Below are 17,787 nucleotides of genomic sequence, written 5' to 3' on the forward strand. Positions count from 1 at the left end.
AAACGACGAAGAAGGGTGCCTGCCTTCTCCGAAGCATTTTTACGTAACATGGACTAAGGGTAGCATTATTTTGCTCGTTCCTTTCGTCAAAAGCTGGATATTTGACGTGACGCTCCTGCCGGTTTGCATATCAAACTGCCATCGCCTATTACTTGATGGTGATCGCTATTGCCTGAGATCTTAGAGATAAGAAGGCGATTACTTATTCTTATCTGATTTTTGCCCATGTTTGTACTGACACAAACATCTTATCATTTAGCGCCATCCAATCCACTCGTTCCCCCGTGAGCACAAGGTAGCTAACTAGCAAACCGTAATAAATGGGAGAGCATAGTAAATGTTCCTTTTCATATGGGCCCGTAGAATGTGTTACAGAAAAAAAAAAACGAAGCGGCCCTGAGCGGAGATGATTTATCCGCGACGGCTGTAGCTATTCCTGAATATTTTTCCGACCCAGTCAGCACGCGCTTCTGGGTCTTCTCAGATCCATACTATGGGCTGATGGTGAAGAGGATGCTACTGTGATAGCCAGTCAGGAACTCAGCATGTTGCTCCACGTTAAGGTAACACGATGCGGCGCGCGCCGTGATCGCTGTTTCTGCTGGGACGCCGTTGCTTCTCTGGCAAACGATTTACAATGACTCAACTCCAATGAACAGAGCCCTTTTTACAGATAAGGCATTCTAATCCATTAGCAGTATAGCAGGGGGCACACATTTTCGGGTTTTGACGCGGCGCTTGAGCGGGGGTAAGCTTCCGCGGAAAGCTGCTATTCGTTTCTTACATTTTCTTATTCTTTTCTGAATAGCAGTTGTTGCGACAGCAGCTGCATAAAATTTAACAATTACGCTTGCACTGTTTTAGGAATCCCCAGTGTTGATCAATCTGGCGGGCGCATGTCAAAAGCATAAATCAGCGGCAACGGCGGCGGTGGTGGTTGTGATGGTGGCGTTACCATGGCTGAAGTGAGAAAGATAAAAAAAATTTTTTTTCATCCACTGTGCTGGAAAGACACAGGTTTCCCAGGTAACGGGGTACTCTCCTGTCTCCTCTGTTCTTCTCTCTTTGTTGCATCGGATAAAGGAAAGAGTTTATGCTAAAAAAGGATTTGGGATTGCAAAAAAAAAAAGAAATTAGGCTGAAACTATCGGTTGCCTTTCCGGGAGTCACTGCATGTCACACGTAATAGGTTTACCAATAGTTCACTAACCTGACTAGGCCAATGCATCGCAAGAATGCTATTTGACGTGAAATTGCGAACCGACACCCGCCCGCGGAAAGACGGGACTACATAGTACAAAGCCAACACGACCAGCACGACCAGCAGTTAGCCCCGCTCGTTGACATTACACAAGCCAAGGATAAACGCAAAGTTTATTACACTTAAGGATATTGAGATAATAATATAGGGGGGATGATGAACTTTTACGTTTTATGGAAACCATATCCGGAATAGAGAAAGTGTGAAAATAAAAAAAAAGAGTACAATGAAAGCCAACCATGAACAAGATGCGTAGAGCGAAAGGCGTAAAAAATGTAGGTAAAGAACAGTAAATGGAATCCATAAATAAGAACAAAAAAACGTCCTAATAGACCTCTCTAATAGAACCAAGTCCCTCTATTAGTTTTGTGCTGTCTGTAATTTTTGTCATTTGCCAATGAAGTGAGCGGAATAAATAGATTCGTGTTACATTCTGTGTGGAAAACCGGACTGGATATTATTATCCGTGCGTCGATCAGCCGATCGATCAGATGTAGTGGGTTCAGATGAAGATGGTCGTACTATGTGCTGATGATAAGCTTGCAATGTTTGTTGGTCGCTTGGTGGGATGTGAGGCGTTGGTGGCGAAGATAAAAAGTAACGCGGTGGCGTCTCTTCTAGCGGTGCGAGAATAGAAATTGAAGGGAGCTGGATGGATGATGGCTGCGCGAGAATGTTTGGTGCCGATAAAGATGCAAGCGGCGGCGCCGGTCGCGGCGGGTACGTAGGCGGTGCACACTGCTCTTTGTCTTCTGATACTAGCAGGTTGCGCATTGACATGGCGTGGGAAGACGATGAAACTCCTTGTAACCGAAGCGGTGGCGGCATTGGTGACGAATATACACCTGCTGTTGGTGGTGCCGGCGAAGGCAATGGACTCGGAATCGCTGGAGGACGCGTCGCAGCGTGTTGCCGACTAGTACCTTCGCTGAAATCATACTGGAACTGCGCTGGCAAAGGCGTAATGGGTGCTGCTGCTTCGCATCGAGGGGTTGTACAAGGGGTGTCGTCAGAATGTTCTCGTCCCCCGTCAGTGGTGGCTGCAACCCGGCGTCTTTTGCTGTGATCGACCCCGTAAATGTGGGCATTCCAGCCTCCTGTTATTACCCGGCAATCATCTAGAACCACTTTAATTTTATCACTTACGCAGATACCGAGCTCCTTGCTTCCTTCCTGACGCGTATTCGAACCCCCTGGTCAGAGAAACATCTTGTCAACACGCTGGATTCTGTGTGCCAAAACCAGTAAGTATGCCAAACTTTGCCAGATTCTAAACTAACTTTTCTTGCAATTTAGACTTTTTTCTTGTTCCCTTACCTGACATGCCTGGAAAATCTATATGGGGAAATAGTCGTGAGCCATAATTAAGAATTACATTGCTTGCATATTTAATAAATTTACTTTTTGGTGAATGCACAGTAAAAACGTCTGAATAGACGGCTGCTAGACGTTGTACAGTGTTCCTATGTTCGCACACAGCTGTGAGTGGTATTGTTTCAGCTGCACGGCCTTCTTTGCTGGACTTAACTGATTGATGCGGAAAAGCGTAAACTTGAGCTTGAACTGGCCTTCGTGTCTGACGCTGATGTCTGCAAAGATAAAGAAGCCTCCGTCTTGAGAAAGAACTTCGAATTAGTCATCAAGGACAACAAATTCGTTTTCTACTACGCTGCCCAAAAAATCGAGAGAGGATAGGGAAAAGAAAATTACATTGGTCGTTGATATCTTTAAGCTTGTGCAGAGACTGGACGACGGAACCAGCAGTGGTGCGATTGCCGTGCGAAAAATGAAAGTCTTGACCGTCTGGTGTAGCGAGAGTCGCGTAGAGAAAGAAGGATGGATCTTGTAGGTAGTTACTGCTAGGGTTTAAGCAAAAAATAAAAATTTCATCTGGTTCGTCTCAGGCTTATTCTCTCGATTGCAATGATAAGCGAGGCTTCAAAGTTTTACTTACTCATGAGTGGCGTTAGGGCATATTAATTGCACAATAGGAGGTGGATCAACCGGTCTTCGATCGACTGTGTGGCAGATAACCGATCAGTTTCTCATAATGTATGTCTAGATCAAATATGAGATCTAAGTGGGCTATTACCCTTCTCCTTGAAGCTACAGAGCCGCGCTCGGACTGGCTGTTGACGAACAATAAGCTGATACTGCAGACTAAAGATTTATGTTATTGGATGAGGGGGGTTATTATATAGTTTCTGAGCACATAGCGGGGGCACCAACTTTGTTTCAGGGTGATCAGAAAGCAGTTGCTGTGGAATCGTCGACATTGCACGAGGAATGAGCGGGCAGAAGCTTGGTCTACGGCATGTAAAGAGGAAAGATAAAAAAGGGATAAGAATGAAAAGAAATGGAAAGGGAAAAAAGGAAATGGTTGCGTGTTAGGTGTTCTACATATACTTTGGAAAGAATGCCCATATTGAGATTTTTTGTCAGGCACAGGGCACCCAGAAACAAGGCAATCCAATGATGGAAGGCCCCGATGGTGACGGTACCCCGAGTCCGTGGGTCAAACAACTTCCAACCAAACGTTCTCCTCAAGCAACCAACTTGAGAGTCACGGGTCCCCCCACCAGGGCTCGCATTGCAAGCATGCTACCTTGCAGAATTCGGCATTCTTCCATTGATCAGGGAAGGATCGTCCTATTCACACCATGATGTTGTCTTGACGAGTATGACAAAAGTGTCTCACGCGTTGCACATGCATGGTGTACTTTCCAGACTATTACAACGCGCCAATTACATCCACTGGTGGTGTGGCAGAAAACCGGAGCTAAGTAAAAGTTGTCAGCAGTGATCACACCGAGAATCACCGATGAAACAAGTATCCCAACTCGTGAGAGGATCCAACAGTATGGATCGCGGGAGCTCTACTTGCCAAGCGCTAAAAGTCCTCGCGGACCCTGAAAACTTGCAGCAACCTGCATTCGCATCTAGTCCCCCTAACACACCATGAGACATTCGCCCAAATCAAGTCAAGTTCCGAGGGAACCCCAATGAGAAAGCTACATCTTCGTTGTTCCAGATGCTTTCCTTTGTGTTCTTGAGTGCCAGCCGTTCTCGTCCGTGCGTCAACTTGCATCCACCTCCCCGTCACTCTGGCTGTTTGTCCTTCATTCTACCTCTCTCCTGTCAACTTATACATTAATGCAACAACTTGGCAACTTATTAAACTTTCTATTCTGCCTGCTGTTCTAGAATCGTCGCATGGCATGTCGATCTCCCATTCCTGTCGTTGTTATTACGTCGATGCTAACGGCCGCGCTGATGCTGTTGCTGCTGCTATTACCATCATTGCAAAACTGCCTTGTGCAAATCTTGAAACATTTTTGGGCCTTCGGAAATAGAATCGGGTTTCCAGGGGCCGGCTACTCGGTATAACATAGTCTTCGCACATACACACAGAGCCCGCCCCTCCTCCTACCCCCTGCGTTTCCCAGTAAACGATAATCCAGCGACGCAAAAGTCTCAATTCTTGTTAGTAGGACATGGACTAAATCCGACGTTGTCTTCTTCCTGTTCAACAGGAACAACATTCTCTGACGTTATCGTTGCTCTTTTCTCTGTCATCATCTGAGGTGAACTTAGTGATGGATTAGTAAAAAATCTAGGCACGTCATAGCTGGAGAGAGTGCGCGCGCGCTCGGTGGAAAATCCATTTCTTTTCTTCTCTCCTTCATTCTCCTTGCAAATATGCGCTTTTTGGCAATTAGACCCCTCGTACGTGCAGCTACTGCAAAAACAAACTATGTCTCGTTCCAGGTACGGCCTTCCCAAACAAGTCCTAACGACGCAACCTTTTTTGCAATCGCAAGATCCCCCTTCCCCCCCTGAGCCTCGATCACTGACTCAATCGCACGCGCCATGTTTAGGCTCCCGTTATGGGTGCTCGTACCATGGCAACCCAAGCTGGTAAGAAGCAGGGTGGCGGTAACGGCCTTGTTCTTGGTCTTCTCGCTGCCGCAGGTGTTGCCGGTGGTGTCTACTACAACTCTCGTGACACTCAAGTAGCTCCAGCCGCCAAAGAGACCGCCGCTGCTGCTGCTCAGGAACCTGCTTTCAGCCCCAAGGAGTTCAGACCCTACAAGGTAATATTAGATTTTACTTGCCCGTAACCTTTTTTTTTTCAAAAGTTAAAAAAATTTGTTTGTTTGTTCGTTCTCGTGTAGCTGGAAAAAGTCGAAAAGATTAACCACAACACCAGCCTGTTCCGCTTCACTCTTCCATCCGAGGATGCCGTTGCTGGCTTGCCTGTAGCCTCCTGCGTTATCACGCGCTATCCTATCACCAAGAAGGACGGTAGCCCTGGCTACGTTATCCGTCCCTACACCCCCACGTCCGATGAAGAGGTAAAACCTGTTGCACAGATGGAAACAAGTGGAAATATGTAAGCTCATCATAAATTGAGCACGTTTAGGCAAAGGGCTACGTTGACTTGATTGTCAAAGTTTATCCTGAAGGCAAGATGAGCAAGCACATTCACAACTTGAAGCCCGGTGACACCCTCGATATGAAGGGTCCCATTCCTAAGTACAACTGGGACGAGGGCAAGGTCGAAAATGTTGGCATGATAGCTGGTAAGTTTTTTTCGGTCTGTAATTACCCCAAAAATCGGATAATCTGAATGCATCATGCAACCTTCAGGTGGTACCGGCATCACGCCCATGGTAAGTTTATTTTTATTTTTCCTTGCACACCTTTAAACTCGGACATATTTCTAATCTGTCGAATAGTTGCAAGTCATCCGCAAAGTCTTTGACGAAAAGAAGGGAGACAAGAACACCAAGATTACCTTGGTCTTCGCTAACCAGACTGAGGAGGACATTCTTTTGAAGGATGAATTGGACGGTTATGCAAAGGCCTATCCTGACCGCTTCAAGGTCGTCTATGCCCTTGATCGTCCTCCCAAGGACTGGGATGGTATCCAGGGCTTTGTCTCTGCTGATGTCATCAAGAAGTACATGCCCGGTCCTGACGCCCAGAACTCCCTGGTGATGGTCTGCGGTCCTGACCCCATGTTGGCTGCCATCTCTGGTGGCAAAGCTCCCGATAAGAGCCAAGGCGAGCTTGGAGGCATTCTTAAAGAGTAAGTATGAATACTATACACGAAATTCTTAAATGGTACTAAAACCAGTCTGCACCAGGCTGGGTTACACCTCTGAGAAGGTTTACAAGTTCTAAAAGCAGCAATGGTGTAGAGTTGACATTGAGATATGTTGTAACCATAACATTCAAGAATATAATTTTGATTTGCTCCTCCATATGTACCAGCTGTCTTGAGTTGTTTTCATTTTTTATCATTGTCGTCTTCGACGTATGTGCACTGCTCTGAATGATATAGTAAATTGAAGGGGTAACTGAGGTTGTCCATGTTTGCCTTTTAGAATAAAGAAACAGTAATCTCTGTAGGTTAGCAAAAGTCTCATGGAGAATGCTGTTCTAAGGGAGAAGCAGCATTGTTTCTCAGAGACTATAGTTTGCAAACGTTAACTCTACAACCATGGACTTGAATTTGCATGCTGCAAAGAAATCTATGTATATTTTCTCCATAGACGCATCTATGACCAATAACAATGAAGAAAATCCGTTATTTCTTTTTTCCAAGTATTTGCGATTCGCCAACTTTCCGGCTTTAAGATTACAGTTACCGCTTTCTTCTCGTGACCCCAAGTGAGGCGCACAACCACGCTCCTACTACTCCTTACTAATCAGCATATCGAGATTTAGCCTCATTTGGTTTTCGCGGCACCCCCAATCGTTCGTTTTTCCCAATTTTGCGATGAATTCTGTCAGCCGATCAATACACAATATATTTGCATATCAAGGCGTTGGGAGGTGAGTAAGAGCGGGCGTATTACCATTTGGGGTTGAAGAGCAGCCAGCGCTCATGAATTTCAAAACTATCCTGCTGTCTTGTGAGTAAAAAGTATAGCCTGCTCTAGTTACACCAGGGCGGGGGAAGAAACATTTTCCCCCGTTCCAATGCCCGTTCATTGTTGTATTTTATGAACAATTGCTGAGAGTGGCCCTGTAGAACATTGCAATAACCAGGCAAATAGGGTCTTCTCCGTGGTTACACACACTGGAGCGCCAACAAAAACCGATCGCTGCTCGTTCTACCAGCAGCCAGTTGCATGATCGCCTTTTGTGCAACGTCTTGCCCAACTTTCATGTTAGTCATCGTATGTTACTCAGCGATCTTTCATACAGACTAACCGTCTCCGTTTTTTTTTTCTCGCAAACAGAAGTTTTATTTAACGTCAACTGTTTGTCCCCGAAATTACATGTACATGCAGTTGATGATAACATCATTCTAGTCAAACGAATTGACTACTACTCGGATAAACAGGATCCAACTTGTACATGCTAGAGCGACGAATATGCTTCCGTAGATCCAGTCGGCATGCACTGGAGCATACTTTTTAGTTGCCACCATTGCATCAATACTATCTTGCTGCCGCTGGTTAGCCTGCACGGCGTTTTGATTGAGAATGGATCCATATACTCGGACATCCATGACATGGATGGATAATCCGGCAAGGACAGCCAAGCAGCCGGCTGCAACAAAAAAGGCAACTACGCGGCCGTAACCTTGCTCCGGATCCATATCCTGTAGGAAGCCCGCAGCCATGTCGAACAAGGATGCATCCACGTTGGTCCCAGACTTGATGAGACCCATGCCGGTGCCAACTAGAGACAAAGGCAAGATGACCAATACAGATGAAACAAGTCCTACAGGGCCCAGACTCAAACCGACGCTGAATAAGCAATCCCAGCGAACAGACAAAGGCTACCGCGCTCATGAAGATGATCCATGCCCGCTTGCCGTACTTGTCTACGTACAATCCTAATATTGGCATCAGGAAGATCGGGAGCACCTGAGCGATACTTGCAATCGCTGCTGCTTTGGCATTATCGTATCCGAAACGAAATTTTACAAATTCGCTGTGTATATATTCATTATATAAGCAAGTTGGAGTTGAAGAACCGTAAACAGCAGAGTGTGTACCTGTTGATATGCAAAAACTAGCCCCAGGCACCGCCTAGCAGGAATTCCACGGCAGCAATCAGCCAGAAGGAGTGCGGCAAACAGAGAAGGTTGTCCCAGCTGAAGGAGGATTTTCGGTCACGAGATCGGTGTACATCCGTAGTCCCCTGTTTTGTCACGAGTCGGATGAGGGTGACGTAGATGAGGTTGATCGTGAAAGAGAAAACGCAGAGACTTGCAGAGAACTACTGGGCACTCACAGTCAGACGGATGTCACGACGGATCTTGTCGTTCCAACAAAAAAGACGTTAATATACTTGCCCAAAAAGCATAACCATACCATCCTGCATAGTTGGCGAAAGGAACAACGGTAGCTTGCGCCAGGAACGCCGACTAGAACAAGCAGGCAAGATTAGGAACGGCATGTGCCAGGCAGAGGACAGTGCAGGGTAAAAAAGCGGTTCATTACAACGAGAAATAAATGTACTTGCCAGTCGACTGACAGTCATCATCAATGCGACAACAGCGGCCAGACTGCGACCGGCAAACCATTGGCTGAGAATAGTTTCTTGCGCAATGACCACTGTGCCGCATCCAACGCCGTACAAAATCCTGCCGGTGATCATTGTTGACAAACTCTTCGTGTCTGTGGACATTGCCACGAGGATATTCCCACCAGCAATGAGCATCGTAGTTGCCAGGGAGCCCGTCGCGGTTCCAAACGCGTCCAAAACGATGCCACCCAGAACCGGCCTGACAGTGTTGACAATGGATACAGTTGACTGCAACACTGCGTACTGAGAATTCGTAACGTAAAACTCCTACATTTACGTGGATAAATAAGTTGCAGAGGTATAAAGCCACGTTTTTCTTTCAAACGGTGATTTACCTCCTTGATGGCATTCTTCATTGCACCTAACGTGTGCGCTGCAAAATGGTTCCCAACTGTCATGTAAAATGTCATCATTACCCTTTTTTACATCAATGGTTGAGAAGACAGGATGCACGACTTGCCTGCGAGAAATAAGGAACACATCAAAGCGATGGCTTTATATTTGACTGGTTGATCAGACAAGTGTACTGAACGACGCGTTCCATTATGCTGCGCGGCAGCTGCGTCTTGATGGTACTCGTCTACATGCTGCTTTTGCTCTACAGTGTAGCTGCCGTGAGCAGCTGCCGATAAGAGCGGCCGTTTTCATCCTTCTTCGTTGTGGTTTCTCCAAAGCATAGAGACACGCGAAAAGCAGCGATCTGAAAGGAAAGGATGCATAAAAATTGCCTGCATTTCTGCATCTGATAATTCGTGACAGCAGAAGAGGCCCCAGCTGATAAAACGTATTTGATATGTATACCTGTTTACATTTAGAAAGCCCGGTAACTGTATATACATGCATATTGTTGGGGCCGGGTATGCGCCAACAGTGTATTTACAGTATACATGAAACACTGCTGGCCATATCCACCATTCCGCCCGTATGACAAAGCAACAGGTACTTGATTATCTTAATATCTCGTCAGATGACGGGCCGGTCGTCGTCATCGGCCCTGTTTTTTGGTGATCTGGAACAGCTACCGGGGAATGGCAGTGCCTAAATAATGCACACCGATGTGCCGCTCGGTGTTGTATCCACCGCCACCCTCTTCAAAAGGATATGGATCGCATCCACAGCACCAGGCAGCATCTCCTTATTCGCCTCCACCTAGCTCTGCGTATCCAGCCTCACCTCAAGGCCACATTGCAACGCCCCAGCCTGGCGCACCACCTAGCTATCCTCCTCATCATCATCCACAGCAACCCTACGGCGGAGGATACCCGTCGCCGCAACCAAACCCTACGTTCCCACAACCTGGCTTCCCATCTCCTCAGCAGGGCGCCGGTGCTTATCCACCACCATCACAGATGCCCATGCCAGGCACGCATCAGCTAAGCCAGTATCCACCTCCACCTAGCAATTATCCACCATATCCTCAATAATTGTCTGGAATATAAATTCAATGAAGGAAATCGCTATGCTTGCTTTTATGAGAAATCAATTATATTTATGCAGTCGTTTTATTCCTTTGCATTTTCTGGGTTGATACTGGGACCAGCAGAGTAATTATTGTGTTCACTTGTTTTCGATCAGTAGATAATGATACCTTAGAATGTAGCACGCAATTCAGACCTTAATACGTCGACAATGTGGGCATCCTGAAACTAATTTAGCAGTCACTGGAATTTGCGACGCGAAGACAACGCGGGGCCTCGCGTTGAAATGTTTCCTCGGTTTAAAAATTTTACATGATAATGCTTTAAACGCAATTACCAAATCAAAGGGCCCAACGGAAGTTTTCCTCGCCGGATTTTCATTATCCTTGCCCTTCGTAGTAGGCTTCGCTCCCCTTGGAATCTCTATTTCTATCGTTCTATAGGATCTCTTGCCTATCTGGCACTTTGTACTCGTTTGTAACTCTTTATTATTATTTCTGATCCGAGCACCGTGAACTGTCTATGCATCTATTGTGCATATTGAACCTGTTGCCGTCGATGGCATCTAACGTCAGAGTGCCAAAAGCTTGGCTTGATCTGTTTAAAGTACGCGTTTTGCCGCGAACGATTTTTCAACAAAACTCTAAAAAAGATTACCAAACACGCATGATAGTACCGAGCTTATTGCATTGCACATCATATTATCGTTACGAAGGTTGAATAGCTATGATAATCTAAGCTTGATTTCAATTTAAATTCACTGAAACAATATGGTACTCTTTGCAAATGTAGCTTGATTTGCGTAAATATGGATAAGATCAATGTAGCGTTATCGATAACGCTTGACGCGTTCCTGGACAGCAAGCAGCAAAGAGCGAGAGAATTGATAAATCTTTTCCAGGTTTCGTAAACCTCAGGTGTAATAGCTGTGACCGATGAACGCTAAGGCGCAGCTCTCCAAAGCCCCATCGAAAAAGGTATAGCACCATTATTCATCGATGCCTGTCCAAACGATGCATAAATAAATATCTCCGCTTTAGGCCGGAAAGTAGCCTATCCATATTATACGAAATTAAGTGAAATAGAGCTGTCCCTTTCCTCCCATCTTTTGCTTGTATTGCTCCGAGACGAGGCAGTACCTGCAGCAGATCAGGAAACAAAGCTTGTTTTTGTATTTCGCCAAATATAGAAAATATTGTAACACAGGATCCGTAAACCGTATCTCCCCGCATAAAATTTTCTTACCTTCCTCTTAGATTATCCTACTATGAATTCTATTTGCCTCCATAGATCTTTATTATCGATCGTGCTGAGGTACAATCCCGTTTCGAGTGAGTCAGTGGGCTTACTGTGATTCAACGTACGTAGTCATTGGTAACGATGAATCATGCCAGAGAGGCAATTGTTACGCAAACTCCTCGGTGTAGCAAGAGACCCGTGCGTAACAATGACAGGATATAACCCTTCTTTACGGCACAACATGATGCGACTTTTTATTCTATGTTTAGACACGTTCCTGATCCCTTTACTCGGCAAGCTGTGTGCACGGCAATCGGTCAAACTCGATTCCGAATTTTTTTGGTTAGCTTTTCCCGCAGACATGTATATAAAAAACACGCGCGCACATTCGAGTTTATTGTCCTGACATCAAAACGCACAAATCCTAACAACATGAAAGACAAAGTAATTATCATCGGTGGAGGCCTTGCCGGGCTCTCTCTCGCCAATGTGCTCAAGCATCAAGGTGTACCTTACAAAGTCTACGAACGCGATGCAAGCCCTGAAGCCAGAACGCAAGGATGGTCGATCAGCGTGCATTTTTGCCTGCCGTATTTGAGAAAGTCGATGGATCCTGTCAAGTACAGCAAGCTCGGAGTCGCATCCGCAGTTGATCCACAACACACAGTCGACGGTCACAAACTCGTTGTGTTTGACGGCGACACGGGCGAGAAGATCATTGAACCTGTTGGCGGCGATGTGGAAATGGAAGTATATCGCGTCAACCGCGGCAGATTCCGCCAATGGTTGCTGGAAGGTCTCGACGTTGAATGGGACAAGATCTTGGATCACTACGAGGTGACAGAGTCAGGCATCAAGGTTACTTTCAAGGATGGTACCACAGAGACTGGATCGGTGTTGGTCGGCGCAGACGGCGTCAACTCTGCAGTGTGCGCACAGATCCTTGGCAACGAGCGTTTCCAGGAGGTGACCTCCGTCAACCCGCTCCAGGTCTTTGGCACCGCTTACTGGATGGATCAAGCGACGCGACAAAGTTTCGAAGCGATAGCACCTGCGCACATGATGGCCTTTGGAAGTCACAAAGGAAACGCACGCGGCTTGTTTGCATCGTTGAGCGATATCGACCGCAGCGGCCCTGAACCGAAATATGAAATGCAATGGCTTGTTTCCGGCCTTGATCCTCTCGAGTCCCAACCACAAAATGATAAAGAGCGCTTGGAAATTGCGAAAAAATGGCTTGAAGATTTCCATCCGCTTTTCAGATCTTTGATCAACGAGACACCGGCTGATAAACCTATCCTCCATCTGACTATCCGAGAACGATTTCCATCCACCGAATTGGCAGCTAAGTCTCAGAAAGGACGGATAGTCTTGATCGGCGATGCAGCGCATGCAATGACAATGTACAGGGGTGAAGGCAAGTATTCATCAGAGCAAATGAATCTATATAGCATGATATACTAACGTTCATTTACATTGTAGGCGGCAACCACGGTATCCAAGACGCTGCAGAGTTAGGCATGCTGCTCGTAGAAGCATACAAAGGAGATAAACTATTGGAGCAGGCTGTGCAAGAATATTACGATCTGATGTTACCAAGAGCTCAGGACGCGGTCAAGAGATCTCACGAAGCTAGTATCTTTATGCACGGTCCTAAAGAAGAAATCAAGCAAATGTTTGCCAAAATGGGAGAACAGATTGCTGCTCGAGCCAGAGCCATGAAGGAGCAGCAGCAGCAAGAAGCATAGAAAGAACTTGGGCATAATATTTTATATATCCAACACGACCAATAAATATACACAAATGCTTATTATTGAATTGAACTGTACATCCATATCCATCATTCCTACAGTGTATTATCCGTTTGGGAGATTCAGGGGATTGTTTGTCACTTTGACGGACTTTGCAATTTTATTTGAAAGTGCATTGGCCTCGCATCGATTTTTCAGGCTTCCCCAATTCCCCCAAAGGCGACCAAATAAAGCTATGGCTCGTGGTAAGAACAAGAAATGACAGTTACTATTTCACGACTGAAGAGTCATTTATTGCTTAATACAGTTGTACAAGCAAGCTCTGCCGAGCAACTCTCTGCAGAAGCAAAGTCAAGTTTGCCGCAATACTCGCAGCGATCGCAGTTGATTCTCTTCTTCTACCTTCTCGGCTACAATCAGGTTTCTTTCCTTGGCTGGTTCTGGGTGCTCTACACGACGCTGTTCCGTCTCTTCTCGACTGGATTTGAGTACGAACGAGTCCATGAGCTTGTGTGGCCGGCTCTCGTTATCGTACAATCCGGTGCTGTTATTGAAATTATAAACTCTGCTTTCCGTACGTGTTTGTGTATTAACAGCATGGGTGGGACGTTCAATTGAATGATACGTTGTTAGGTTTCGTTCGCGCACCGGTGACAACTACGTTCTTGCAAGTCATTTCACGCCTTTTCCTTGTTTGGGCTGTCAACTACATGTTCCCTGACGTCCGCTCGCACTGGTCCTTCAGCACCATGATGGTCGCTTGGTCTATCGCCGAATGTGTCCGATATTCGTACTATGGATTCAATCTACTCGGCAGCGTTCCTCGCGTGCTCACCTGGGCTCGCTACAACTTCTTTTTGGTTCTGTATCCTTTAGGCGTCGGCTCTGAATTGCTCATGGTGTACAAGGCGTTGCCGCTCGCCTATGAATGGAACCCCATGTATTTCTACTTTTTAATTGCTGCATCCTTGGTTTACTTGCCAGGTAACGTCAATTACCTTGTGTATTAGTGGAGATATGCTTACATTTCGTTTTCTTCGATAGGGTTCCCCATCCTGTTCTCTCACATGCTGGTACAGCGCAAGAAGTATCTGAAAGGAACTTACCAAGTTGCAGAGAAGAAGAAGGGACAATAGATAAACACAACAATTAATCATACACATAATACACGAAAGATATTTTATACACGTCGCATTGATCAAAAGTCTATGCAACTTTGACGATTTGCCTGCATTGGATCAGCGTTACTTTGGTATATGCTACATCCAGCTGCGTGAGTGTAGCACCAACAAATATGGGTGCTCAGTAACAGTTCTTTGTTTATTGTGTCATTATCGTACAAGATGATGCATTGTTGTTATTTGTGGTGAGTCAGGTCTCGTCGTCGTCTCCTTCTTCAAGCCACTCTCAGCGTACCCTTTTATGCCTTTCCGGCTGGTATCGTTCTCCTTCGGCATCAAGTGTAGACCGTATACCAACTTACGACAACTGCGACCCATGAGCTCTGCAACGAGACAGCAACCGAAATGGCATCAGCCTTCCCTCAACGATGTTGCACGTCCGACCTTGAAATTGCAAAACTCGCTCACCAAGACCAAGGTAAGCAGCAAAGCAGCGCGATCGAATCCCGAAACTCATAAATCGAACTAATCGCTGACAACCCGGAAACAGACAGAGTTTGTACCTATTCGACCGGGTCACATTAGTTGGTACAACTGCGGCCCTACAGTGTACGATGCGGCGCATATGGGTCACGCCAGGTACGACCTCTCTAGTCTTACACTAACTGTATCACTTTGTATTGCTGACCGAGGGACGATTGTGATCTATTTAGAACTTATCTGAGCATGGACATTATCCGTCGAGTGCTTGAATCATACTTTAACTACAAAGTCGAATTTGTGCAGAATATCACGGATATCGATGACAAGGTAAATTTACGAAATCAATGATAAACGACACAGTCTTGGTTCCTGACCCGCGCATCATCGACAATAGATCATTTTGAGAGCTCGCCAGCAGTTCCTTTTCGACGAATTGAAGAAATCAACCGACAAACTCGACGACAGCCTGATCCAGCTCGTTGACAATGCTTGGAAGAATTATGTTTCGTCCAAACTTTCCAAGGTAGACGGCGCTGTCAGCGATGCGCTCAAGGATTGGACGATCTTTGAACAGTCGATGACTCCAGAAAAGATGGCGCAAGCCATTCTGGTCGATGAAAAGTTCAAGATGAACTTTAGCGCTCTGGTGTGTGGTCTTCTATTTTCGCTTCCTTGATAGTTCGCACACTGACATGGATGATGTTAGCAAAAATCTTACGCAGCAATTCAAAAAGCAAAATCTCAACTGCAACAGGGCGATGCCAGCAAAGATGCCGCCTATGAACTTTTGGAAGCATCGCAAGATATTGTGGCTGCCGATTTGGATAAGCAGGTGCGTTGCTTTGGTAACGACAAAAATGGACTAGAATTCTGACTGTCTGTTATAGAAAGGAGCACAAGTGAACGATCCCGCAGTCTTTCGCGATCTCCCAGCATACTGGGAAGACATGTACTTTAAGGATATGGAGGCTCTAAATGTAAGCAGACTTCTAATCATTTAAAGGGATTATCAAGACCTAATGTTTGCTTATTTCTAGGTCAAACCTCCCAGCGTAAAAACCAGAGTGAGCGAATTCGTGCCAGAAATTATCGCCTATGTTGAAAAGATTGTCGCCAACGGCTATGCATACGCAGCAGAGGGCTCCGTTTACTTTGATACCAGCCGTTTTGATGGTCACAATGGCCATCACTATGCAAAGTTGGAACCTTGGTCAAAGGGCGACGCTGCCCTCATTGAAGACGGTGAAGGTTCTTTGGGCTCTAAGCTTCAAGGCAAGAGAAATCCAAATGACTTTGCATTGTGGAAGGCCAGCAAACCTGGAGAGCCTACCTGGGATTCTCCTTGGGGTAAAGGACGACCGGGATGGCACATTGAATGCTCAGTTATGGCCAGGTAAATTTCTTCTTCTGCTACATACCTGGTATATAGTTCAGATTAGACTCACAAAAATATATAAACTTAGCGCTGTGCTAGGTGACACGATCGATATTCACTCTGGTGGCATTGATCTTGCTTTCCCTCACCACGACAACGAGCTTGCTCAGGCGGAAGCTTACTATGATTGCAAGCAATGGATCAATTACTTTTTGCACGCCGGCCACCTGCACGTCGAAGGCCAAAAGATGAGCAAGAGCTTAAAGAACTTTATTACCATCCAGGAAGCTTTGAAGACCTACAGTGCACGTCAGCTTCGTCTCTTTTTCTTGCTTCATCAATGGAGTGCCAAGATGGATTTCAAACAGTCGAGTATGCAGGAAGCTATTCAAATTGAAGGCACTATAAAGAACTTTTTCGACTATGTCAAGGCACTCGGTGATCGTATTCGCACGGATGGTTCTCGCGGCAGCAACATCTTGCCCGATGGTACCCTTAGCCACCGTTGGCGAGAAGCTGAAGCTGTTCTATCCCAGACGTAAGTCATTACTTTCATACATTCTTACAATGAAGAAGAATCATGTATGCTGATTTCAAACATATAGCTTCAAGAGCAAAATCGATGCTACACATGCTGCCCTTTGCGACTCTATCAACACGCCGGTAGCAATGGATGAGATCATGGCACTTATCAGCGAAACGAACAAGTACATGGCTGGAGGTGCTGGATATGTTAACATTGAGTTGCTTGAAGATATTGCTGGCTGGGTCGCCAAGATGCTTCAGGTTTGTTGAAAACAAAGAGTATTTAGAACGGAAAACTAAGTTTGCCTTACATAGACATTTGGTGTCGAAATTGGTACCAATATTGCCGCATCAAACGCTGACACTGACGTAAGAAAGCTGTGTTTCTCCTACTTATCTACCATGGATCGACTAACAGTTTGTATTTACAGGGCTTCAACAAGGCAATCCGTCAACTCTCTGCCTTCCGCGACAAAGTACGACAACTCGCTCTGGAGAAGAAGGACTTTAAGGAATACCTCAAAATTTGCGACGAGTTGCGTGATGCCCAGTTACCGGAACTAGGTGTAATTCTCGATGATCAAAAAGGTAAAATATTTCTTACAATCCATGTATAAATCTTACAAAATTCTCATACACACCTTCCCAGACGGCGTTGCGCTTGTAAAGATTGTATCACCAGAAGAAGCAATGAAAGCACGGGACGAAAAGCAAGCCGCGCAAGCTGAGAAGCTCGCAAAGGCGCGCGAGGCGAAGCGACAGCGACTGCAAAAAGGATACGAGCGCTTGCTGAAAGGTGTCCAATCACCAGAAGATTTGGAGCGAGAACGAACACAGGCAGAAAAGGGAGAGATGTCAAAGAATGCGCTTAAAAAGTTGAAGAAAGACATGGACACTCAAAAGGCATTGCACGACGAATACCTCAAATACGCCTCGTTCCTCCAACGAGCAGGCAAGCAGGACGACCTTGATGCCTACGAAGCTTACCTCGAATTCTCCAAATCTTCTCAAAAATAAAAACTATTATCGGGTTCATTCACACCATCTTCATAGAAGAAAGTAATAA

At 45.8% G+C, this 17,787-nt stretch overlaps 8 protein-coding genes across 8 annotated transcripts; 5 read left to right on the plus strand and 3 right to left on the minus strand.

Annotated features, from left to right (window-relative positions):
- Positions 1 to 1,346: 1,346 nt before the first annotated feature.
- On the minus strand, positions 1,347 to 1,565 carry VTP01DRAFT_8907 (uncharacterized protein; the record flags this gene model as incomplete). The annotated part of the gene is made up of 1 exon (XM_069388080.1): positions 1,347 to 1,565. One exon carries the CDS (start codon positions 1,563 to 1,565, stop codon positions 1,347 to 1,349), a length of 219 nt encoding a protein of 72 aa, XP_069240413.1.
- Positions 1,566 to 1,687: 122 nt separating this feature from the next.
- On the minus strand, positions 1,688 to 3,537 carry VTP01DRAFT_8908 (uncharacterized protein; the record flags this gene model as incomplete). The annotated part of the gene is made up of 9 exons (XM_069388081.1): positions 1,688 to 2,321; positions 2,408 to 2,489; positions 2,579 to 2,596; positions 2,663 to 2,724; positions 2,790 to 2,874; positions 2,972 to 3,117; positions 3,216 to 3,279; positions 3,354 to 3,421; positions 3,491 to 3,537. The coding sequence occupies 9 exons, from the start codon at positions 3,535 to 3,537 to the stop codon at positions 1,688 to 1,690; spliced, it is 1,206 nt and encodes a 401-aa protein (XP_069240414.1).
- A 1,423-nt stretch (positions 3,538 to 4,960) lies between these two features.
- Positions 4,961 to 6,448, plus strand: VTP01DRAFT_8909 (uncharacterized protein; the record flags this gene model as incomplete). The annotated part of the gene is made up of 7 exons (XM_069388082.1): positions 4,961 to 5,029; positions 5,140 to 5,355; positions 5,437 to 5,616; positions 5,685 to 5,844; positions 5,912 to 5,934; positions 6,001 to 6,353; positions 6,412 to 6,448. The coding sequence occupies 7 exons, from the start codon at positions 4,961 to 4,963 to the stop codon at positions 6,446 to 6,448; spliced, it is 1,038 nt and encodes a 345-aa protein (XP_069240415.1).
- A 1,132-nt stretch (positions 6,449 to 7,580) lies between these two features.
- VTP01DRAFT_8910 (uncharacterized protein) lies at positions 7,581 to 9,165 on the minus strand (the record flags this gene model as incomplete). Its single annotated transcript, XM_069388084.1, has 5 exons — positions 7,581 to 7,957; positions 8,004 to 8,212; positions 8,277 to 8,293; positions 8,573 to 9,076; positions 9,145 to 9,165. 5 exons carry the CDS (start codon positions 9,163 to 9,165, stop codon positions 7,581 to 7,583), a joined length of 1,128 nt encoding a protein of 375 aa, XP_069240416.1.
- A 699-nt stretch (positions 9,166 to 9,864) lies between these two features.
- On the plus strand, positions 9,865 to 10,233 carry VTP01DRAFT_8911 (uncharacterized protein; the record flags this gene model as incomplete). The annotated part of the gene is made up of 1 exon (XM_069388085.1): positions 9,865 to 10,233. One exon carries the CDS (start codon positions 9,865 to 9,867, stop codon positions 10,231 to 10,233), a length of 369 nt encoding a protein of 122 aa, XP_069240417.1.
- Positions 10,234 to 11,898: 1,665 nt separating this feature from the next.
- On the plus strand, positions 11,899 to 13,214 carry VTP01DRAFT_8912 (uncharacterized protein; the record flags this gene model as incomplete). Its single annotated transcript, XM_069388086.1, has 2 exons — positions 11,899 to 12,883; positions 12,949 to 13,214. The coding sequence occupies 2 exons, from the start codon at positions 11,899 to 11,901 to the stop codon at positions 13,212 to 13,214; spliced, it is 1,251 nt and encodes a 416-aa protein (XP_069240418.1).
- A 238-nt stretch (positions 13,215 to 13,452) lies between these two features.
- VTP01DRAFT_8913 (uncharacterized protein) lies at positions 13,453 to 14,353 on the plus strand (the record flags this gene model as incomplete). The annotated part of the gene is made up of 4 exons (XM_069388087.1): positions 13,453 to 13,462; positions 13,525 to 13,791; positions 13,851 to 14,201; positions 14,262 to 14,353. 4 exons carry the CDS (start codon positions 13,453 to 13,455, stop codon positions 14,351 to 14,353), a joined length of 720 nt encoding a protein of 239 aa, XP_069240419.1.
- Positions 14,354 to 14,714: 361 nt separating this feature from the next.
- VTP01DRAFT_8914 (uncharacterized protein) lies at positions 14,715 to 17,738 on the plus strand (the record flags this gene model as incomplete). The annotated part of the gene is made up of 12 exons (XM_069388088.1): positions 14,715 to 14,816; positions 14,889 to 14,977; positions 15,052 to 15,148; positions 15,216 to 15,467; positions 15,528 to 15,653; positions 15,709 to 15,798; positions 15,859 to 16,214; positions 16,285 to 16,734; positions 16,802 to 16,982; positions 17,037 to 17,090; positions 17,153 to 17,309; positions 17,371 to 17,738. 12 exons carry the CDS (start codon positions 14,715 to 14,717, stop codon positions 17,736 to 17,738), a joined length of 2,322 nt encoding a protein of 773 aa, XP_069240420.1.
- Between the last annotated feature and the right edge of the window lie 49 nt (positions 17,739 to 17,787).

The sequence above is a fragment of the Rhizomucor pusillus genome (assembly GCF_041956525.1).
Source record: "Rhizomucor pusillus strain CBS 183.67 unplaced genomic scaffold VTP01scaffold_6, whole genome shotgun sequence".
In the NCBI taxonomy this organism is placed as follows: domain Eukaryota; kingdom Fungi; phylum Mucoromycota; class Mucoromycetes; order Mucorales; family Lichtheimiaceae; genus Rhizomucor; species Rhizomucor pusillus.